General features: G+C 53.9%; 1 protein-coding gene across 2 annotated transcripts; it reads left to right on the top strand.

The window, feature by feature from the left end:
• The first annotated feature begins 251 nt into the window (after nt 1–251).
• On the top strand, nt 252–5,469 carry LOC128083393 (borealin). 2 transcript variants are annotated; one of them, XM_052688562.1, is made up of 10 exons: nt 252–410; nt 481–609; nt 898–938; nt 2,501–2,576; nt 2,884–3,020; nt 3,694–3,773; nt 4,016–4,117; nt 4,307–4,433; nt 4,875–4,961; nt 5,284–5,469. In XM_052688562.1, the coding sequence occupies exons 1-10, from the start codon at nt 329–331 to the stop codon at nt 5,326–5,328; spliced, it is 906 nt and encodes a 301-aa protein (XP_052544522.1). In that variant the 5' UTR covers nt 252–328; the 3' UTR covers nt 5,329–5,469. The 2 variants fall into 2 exon arrangements, with proteins under 2 accessions (XP_052544522.1, XP_052544523.1); XM_052688563.1 differs by having other exon boundaries at nt 255–410; nt 4,019–4,117.
• Nucleotides 5,470–8,309: the final 2,840 nt, after the last annotated feature.

Below are 8,309 nucleotides of genomic sequence, written 5' to 3'. Positions count from 1 at the left end.
GCGTCGGCCGACGACGGGCAGCGCGGCCCGCGCCGCGGCAGCTCAGCTCAGCCAGGCCCGGCTCCGCCGCTCGCTCCCCGTACGGCCGCAGCACAACGGCAGCAGTAGGGCAGCTCGACCCGGCCCGGCGCCACCGCGTCCGCCATCGCCGCCACGGCGCCTCGCGTCATCACGCCGCGCCGCGCTCCGATTGGCTGCGCCGCCGGTCGCGGAGCTCCGATTGGACGGCGGGCGCGCGTCCGGCGGCGGTTGAACGCGGCGCGGACGAGCAGTGCCGTCCGCCGTGCGGGAGCGGGGCTCGGTGCGCTCGCGCCGTTCCTCGGCCCTCATGGCTCCTGCCCGCAGGAAGGCGGCCGCGGGCGCGCGCGGCAGGAAGCTGAGCGCCTTCCTGAAGGACTTCGACCGGGAGGGTAGGCCGCGGGCGGGCCGCGGGCCGCGCTCGGGCCCGGGCCGCGTCTGACACCGCGTCCGTCCCCGCAGTGAGGAGCCGGGTCGAGCAGCTGCGGGCGAACGGGGAGCGCCTGGTCAAGGAGGTGGAGAACCTGTACGACGTGGAGCTCCTCCGGCTGCCCGTGGCGCTCCGCGAGATGAACTGGCTGCAGTTCTTCGGTAGCGGCGGGGGGCGCGGGCGGGGGCGCGGGCGGGGGCGCGGGCTGCCCCTGGAGCGGCGCTCGGAGGCCGTCGCTGAGGAGCGGTGGGACGCGGCGCGCGGGGCTCGCGCGAGCAGAACGCGGGTGGGCGCGGGCGGATGCGCCGCCCCCTCTGCCCGGGGCCGCTCGCTCGCCGCCGGAACGCCTGCTGTGCGCTGCGCGCTCCTGCGGCGGCGTTACGGCGCTGCAGGAGCTGTCCCGGCTGCGGACCGCAGCGACGCTTCCAACCGAGATGTCTTCTTTCTAGCTGAAGGGGGAAGCCGGAAGGTCCTGGAGGAGGCGGTGACGGTAGGTATCCGGCGCGAATGGGAAACTTTCGCCGGCGCGCGGTGCGTTCCTGGAGGAGACGAAGGCTTTGTGTATCCGCAGGAGCGCCGCTGCGATAGCGCGGGTTGTGCCCGCGGATCTGAACTGTTAAGGCTTAGCGGGAGGAGATGCTGCGGTGTCCCCTGCAGGGTTTGCGTGCTCGTGCTGCTCCTTGCCCGGCTTTGCGGGCCTGCTTAGTTTCATGCTAAGGGATCGCCGAGGTTGGAAAAGACCTCCCGGGCCGCTTCCCAGATTCCGGGATGGTCACGGTTTCCCCTCTGAGCCCGCTGTGTAATCACCACCAGCCGCTTACTCCAAGTGGCATCAGAAGCACGTCGTGTGCAGGGGGCCTTTCCTTGAAACATGCAGTTTGAACTGGTAATCAAGGTGTTAAGGGGAGCCGTGCTTCAGTGCTGATTGCTGACGAAGCAGCTCCTCAAACTCCCTCTGTTGGGCCGGGCCCCAAATAATTTGTGCCCCCATGGGTCTGCTGGGGCCGCAGCCTTCCCTCTCTTCAATACCTGCCTGACCTCTCCGGGTTCTGCAGGAGTCTGGGAGGGGAGTTCCGTGGCACCGGGAGTGTCCGTCCGCTTCTCTGAGTTTTCTCCTGAGTTCCTCCACACCCTCTGCCACTCGCTGTTACCCGGCTTTGGGGGAGGTCCGTGGCCGATACCGATCATGAAAAGCACGTTCTGAAAACGCGACAGTGTGAACAATGTGACTGTGTTGGTTGGGACGTTCCAGAAATGTCCAGAAATGTTGGGGGGGAGAAAAGGAAAAGCGTGGGAGGAGGGAAGCTTGGAAACCTGTTGAAACATCTCTCTGCCCATCGACAGATTCCCTGGGAAGGCAGTGGGGGGCATACAAGCATTAGCACCTTCAGGAGCTTAGCTTCTGAGGCTCAAACCGTGCTGCATTGTATACACACCCCAGACGGGTGACCCAGCTGTGCTTTTAGGGCTGTTGTGCATATACACCCTACAGCCAGGGGCATGCTCTGGGCAGCCTCTGCCAGTACGCCTCTCCCAGTCCTCTTTGCATTTTAACATTCTTCAGGGATGGTCATAAAGGAAAAAAAAGAAGTAAACACGATATAATCGCTCTCCATTGGCTGCTCCATCATCACACACGGAGATCGCTGTTCCCTAACGCACCGGCCCTTCTCTCCTGCTATCTGTAAGGTTGCTCTCCTCCCTTGGAGTCATTTTGCGGGGCCCCACGCCTTGGGGGTTTGCTCCTAGGCCTCTGGAAGAGCACGCGCCTCTCAGTAAGCCGAAGCACTGCTGTGCTGTTGAGCAGCAGGGAGTAGGTGAAGCGTGCTCACAGCTGCCCAGCAGGGCGTGCTGGCGCTGAAGGGCACGAGATCCATTGTGTCCGGAACAACGAGGAAGGACCTCTTTTAGCACAGCAGAAGAACGGGAAGATACAGTTATGTTAGACAGTTGTGTATGTGAAATAGTTGCAAAGATTTTGCCTGCAACCTTGACTTATCACAAACTTGCAGTACTGATCATCCCGACAATATTATGACTTCTTAATCCTAGGCAGACTTGGGAATAACAGAAATAAACAAGCTGACAGCAGAATTTATCCAGACTCCTCTGAAAATCGTCACGAAAGGTCAGTAGATAACATTCTGTGAATGCTGGTTTGGTTCTTAGCTACAGCCTTCGCTACGTGTGAAGACAAGGACGTAATTCTGCCTTTACTCCTGCAACCTGAAGTAGTTTTACTTGCTTTAATTAAGGCATTCTGGATAATTCACAGCCATGTTCTCTTTACTGTTGTCATCAGAATTCAGATTTTAGAAGCGAACAGTTGCCGAAATAAGCCTGTAGTGTGTTTCCTTACCTTAGCAAATGGTCAGTTACGTCATGTTAGTTTTTTTTTTCCTGTCAAGCTGAATAATGCTTTCTTCGTTTCGTAGAAAAATCTAAACAGGGTATTGAAGCTACTGAAGAAGCAGCAGAGGTTCCTTTGCTTCCTCCAGCAAAGAAAGCGAAACACGATGTCCAGCTTCTTCTGGAGCAAGCAGCTGCAAGTACTAATCCAAGAAACGGAAAGGTAAGCAGCTGCTCTTTGTGATGGCTTTTATTCCTAGGATATAAACTATGTACCGAGACGATGCTGATGCCTATGGGGGAACAGCGTGCAGGATGCTGTAAGGGTGGCTTTCCAAAAGCTGTTGCTTGCTGATCATCCCGGTGACGCTGGAAGCTGGCTTTCGTTGGCAGGTCGTGCTGTTACTTGTGGCGAGCAAAGCGACTGTGCTGCAAGTTACCTCTGCTTTTATTCCTCTTGTACTTCTGCACGTGAGAGTCTCACCCTTCTCATCTGAGCGGGTGTCTTCAGCGTTGCTGTATGGAGGGAGCGATATTCCCTAGAGCAGAACAGTCTGGGCCACGTTGAAAATATTTACCAGCAGTGCTTTTCGGCTTTGTAGTTTCTGAGTTGTGCTGTGGGCAGCGGTAAATACATGAGCCGTCTCGAGTCAGAGTGGAAGTTAAGGTGGTCTGTTATCCTCCTGAAGTTCTGCAGCTGAGCTTCGGGGAAAGGACGTGAGGGCAATACTGGAATGGGGAAGGTCTCAGAAGGTTGTCCCGTGGCTTGTGTCAGACTCCCGTGCTGCAGGAAGGAGCCTGCTGAGCCAGGCGTTTCGTATGGGAGCGTTTGCTCGGTGCGGACTTGGCTGTCCCAGGAGAAGGAACTGACTGACTTGGCAGCTAATGTGTTTCAGGTGCGGACGTCCACTAAAAAAGCACCAGCGTCCAGGAGCAGAAGAGCTCCTTCAGCAAGAGTGAAACGCATGAGTCAAAGGTAACGGCGATGAGTTTTGTGGCAGGATTTCAGAAGCAGAGAGTAAAGGTGCGGTGCTAAGGTAGCTGCAGAGTGGGGCGGTGCGTGGCCCGGCAGGCTGGGTGGTGTGGGCATGGCGTGCCGTAGGGCGGTCTGTGAGGACCCTGGGTTGTCTCGTCCAGGTCTTTGGTAAGACAGTGCTTACGCGTCCGTTAAAATTATTCTTCTGAGAGCAGGGCTCTGCTTGCACGCTTCCTTTTAAGCAGATCAAGCAAAAGCAGCTTTATCACTCCGGCTACTGGCAGAAATCTCGATCTCTGTGCTCGAGGAGGCGCCTCCATCATCACACCCAGGTTTGATTCCAGGTCTGTATTCTATTGCATTTCTCTGTTAATGTCTCGTACAGAGGAGTGCCTTGCTGCTTGCTCCTTAAATCTCAGTTGTCTATATGCAGAATACTTTCCAGCAGCGCTTTGAACCTGCAGTGGTTCAAAGTTTTGGTCCAAGTGCTCCAAGAAATCGCAGTAAAAGTCCTTGCCTGTTGCTTTTTCCAGAGTTTTCAAGACGCCGGGTTTGCGCACACCCACGGTAAATGAACGTGTTTACACCATCTCTGCTAACGGCAGCCCCCTTGCTGATGGCAATGATGTCTTCATTACCGTTCCTGTTGGAGGAGGGGAGGTAAAATCAAACTTGAGTCTGTAAAATCTATGCAGCAAGGAGGGCCTGTGCCTTCTTGGGGGCCTCATCAGTTTCAAGGGACTGCTGTTCATCCATTCTCGCCCGCTTACTTGTGCCGCCGCAGCTTATCAGGAGGTAAATGTCGCTTAAAAAGAACCCGCAGAAGTTCTTAGTCAGAGCGGGAGCTGTCTGAGAATTCTGGCCTAAGCAGAATGCAGACTGCTGCTTTGCTGCGCTTTTGAGTGAAGCTGAAAGTACCTTCTGCTCACGGTGCTGCGTCAGCACACCAAGGGCAGCACGGGATGAGCTGGTCAAGCTGGATGTGGCTCTTGGCACGGACGCGGCCTCCTAGTGTGCAGGGAGGGGTTTCTTTGCTGCTTGTAGCTGCTGCTGCTGAACAACCGGGAAACCTGAGATTGGGTGGTGTTTGGCTTCTTGCAGAGCATTCGTTTAACAGCAAGTGATCTGACCAAGAAGAATCTTCTTCATCTCAATCCAGAGGCACGAGGCATTATGAAGAAGCTGTCTGTAAGTCTTTCCTTTTTTTTTTTTTTTCCGTTTGGGACCTGAAGCTGTAATGCAGCATTGTCTCTGTCCTTAATTGTTGTCCTTACCTGTTGAGCTACTGAGCTGTAACAGAAGCTTCTTACTTCAAGCCTTGTGTCTTAGCTCCTACCGCTGGTGGAGAAGAAGCATGAACTGGGAAGGGGAGGGAGAAAGCCTCACGCTTGTAGAAAAATAACTGTTGTCAGCATTTTGAAAAACTGAATCGAAACTAAAGGTGTCTTCTGCTTCGGGTGGGAAGCGGAAGTGGCTGTGGGTTATAATCTCTTTGGCTCTTTCTTTCTAGGTTCGTCTTGCACAAGCTTGTAGCAGTGCAAAAACCTACAGGTGAAGAGCAACGAATGTCAACACCTTTTGTACACGTGGAACTACTATAAGCTACAAGTACATTTTGTTTGGTGTCTTGTAATTCTGTGAGCATTCACTTAAAGAAAACGAAATAAAAAGAAAACAAACAGCAAAGCAGTTAAAACCTGTGCTGGGTAACTGACAACGCTGTCAATATTCAAACGTCCTTTTCCAGCAGTCAGAGCGATTCGGTTGTAGCTGGCACGAATCACAGCTACCTGGCAGCTAACAGCTAACCATATTCATCCCCCAAATCCATTTCCCATTCTGCCTGAGCCCCGTGTGCCTTCAGGGAGCGGGTAGGTAAGCAATAGTTCTTTTCTCTGCAGTGTATTGCTTGCGCACACTACTAGAATCTCTTCTGCCCCTTCTGCAGCCCACGTGGCAGTAGCGTTTGGTTTAACCAAATTGGAACTTCCTTCTCCTACTCAGTTCACGTGTTTGAGGCAATGCAGGAAAGCTGGTTCACTTCCTGGTAACAGAATCTCTCAGTGTAATGCAAAAGCCCCAGCGCTTCTTCATTAAGATTTTCTGATCCTGAAGGAGGTACACAGAGGCAAATTATGATTAATTCATCCAGTGGAGAGGCACTGGCATTACTGCGGGCAGCTGCCCTATGGAAGCAAGGTCATTCACACAAGGCAAGGAGACCGGGGTACAGCTGCAGAGCAGTTCCTCCCAAGCAAGTTTATTCTGCTGTGTGCAGAAGCGCAGGCTGAGGCGGTTTGCTTGTGTTCCCAAGCAAGCAGGAGACCTGCAGCTTGTGGCCGGAAGATGGCCATGGCATGCAATCACCAAGCAGCCCATTTATGCCTGGCCAGAAATGTTTGCCGATTAATGGGTGTTTGTAGTAACTTGGAATGTATGGTACTGCGTATGTAGGGCATCCCCAGATAATCGTCTGGAGCAGCTGAAGGGTAGCTGTGGCCAGCCGTGCTGACCAATGAAGAACCTCAAAGTGTCAAATGCACAGAGTACTTTCTAGGATTCTTATTAAAGGATTTGGGTAAGAGAATGTTCTTGAGCCAGCTTTTGGGTGAAGCTCCTGGAAGAAGCAGTGATGGTAGGTATCCAACACAAATTTAAAGTTCCTTTATAGAGCTGTACATTGCAGTAGCACGCCACTCTGTTTTATTGCATTCCCTTTCACTGTTCTTTTTCACTCCACTCATCGCTTTTCATTGCATTCCACTCCCATCCAGTTCATTTTATTGCGTTCCCTGTGATTTCACACCACTCTGCATCATTCAGCTCCACTATACCTCATTCCTTTTCATTTCTTTTCAATGTGCTCACTCCTCCCTCCACCACCGCACTTGTCCTTGCTCCCTCCCTTTGACCAGCTGCTCCTTGCTCAGCCTTGCTGGTTTCCTGCCTCCCCGTGGGGACGGAGACTTCTCACACTCTACCAAAGGCATCCTTAGAGTTGTTGGCTCTGTTTGGTTCCCGTTTCCTTAAGAACCTGTTTCCGAGGGACCTTTCCCCCTGATTCTTTTGAAAGAGATGGAAGTTCCTGCTCTTTGCTAAGCCCTCAGGGTCACAAGCAGCCCGTACACAGTGGCTGCAGCCCACACTGCCTCCAGTCTTAACCTCTGTAATGAGCTCACCTGCACTGGTGGGCTCCCAATGTGTTTGAGGGACACCCTGCAGATCTCGGGTCACCAAACTACTTGAGCAGGCACCCAGTGGCTCCGGATGACACTCAAAGGATCTTGTCATCTCCCCCTGAACTTCCTCCTGCCCCCCATTTCCTCACAGTTAGGTTTCCAGAGCCGGTACTCTGCATGCATCAAGCTTGGGCAGCGAGGCTGATGTCTCGAGCCCTGCAGTGCAGCACTGTCATCCCCTCGGGGTTGCCCAGCCCTCTGGAACCACCATGCCACAGGCGAACCTGCTGCCGCCCCCTAGCCGCAATTGCGTTCCCCACCGTAGCTGTGCGTCCCCAGGGCTCTATTCAGTGCCACATCACCCAGAGCGCCTGAACAGGGCAAAACCGCAGCGTTTTCAATCAGGCGATTGTCAGGAGCTTCCCTTTGGAGACAATGCCACCCCGAGGCCAAAGTCCCCACAGGCCAGGTGCCAGGGACGCCGCTGGGATATCGAGTGGTCGGTGGCAGCATCAGCAGCTCAAGCGGACGCAGCCCTGGTGACACGATGAGAAGATCGCTGTCAGTGACAACCACAACCCTCAAGTCCGGTGGGATCCAAAGGGAGAATGAAGCCATACAAAGGCTGGACCGCCCTGCAGCGAGGCTGGAGACCGCACCTACCAGTGGATGCACTGCATAAAACCTCCCAGCTGCCGAGGCTGCTCGGCAGACACAAATTTGCACTACAGAACCACACGGCATTAGACATACTGACTGCTGCCCAGGGGGCACTGGTGCAATCATTGACAGGAACAGTTGCGTATACAGCCCTGATGCTTTCAAAATGGAACATGTATGGAACTTGTGCGCTTCTGCACACAGCAGAATAAACTTGCTTGGGAGGAACTGCTCTGCAGCTGTACCCCGGTCTCCTTGCCTTGTGTGAATGACCTTGCTTCCATAGGGCAGCTGCCCGCAGTAATGCCAGTGCCTCTCCACTGGATGAATTAATCATAATTTGCCTCTGTGTACCTCCTTCAGGATCAGAAAATCTTAATGAAGAAGCGCTGGGGCTTTTGCATTACACTGAGAGATTCTGTTACCAGGAAGTGAACCAGCTTTCCTGCATTGCCTCAAACACGTGAACTGAGTAGGAGAAGGAAGTTCCAATTTGGTTAAACCAAACGCTACTGCCACGTGGGCTGCAGAAGGGGCAGAAGAGATTCTAGTAGTGTGCGCAAGCAATACACTGCAGAGAAAAGAACTATTGCTTACCTACCCGCTCCCTGAAGGCACACGGGGCTCAGGCAGAATGGGAAATGGATTTGGGGGATGAATATGGTTAGCTGTTAGCTGCCAGGTAGCTGTGATTCGT

This window comes from Tympanuchus pallidicinctus, unplaced genomic scaffold, assembly GCF_026119805.1.
Source record: "Tympanuchus pallidicinctus isolate F22 unplaced genomic scaffold, pur_lepc_1.0 scaffold24, whole genome shotgun sequence".
NCBI lineage: Eukaryota > Metazoa > Chordata > Aves > Galliformes > Phasianidae > Tympanuchus > Tympanuchus pallidicinctus.
This window is presented reverse-complemented; position numbering and strand designations above follow the sequence as displayed.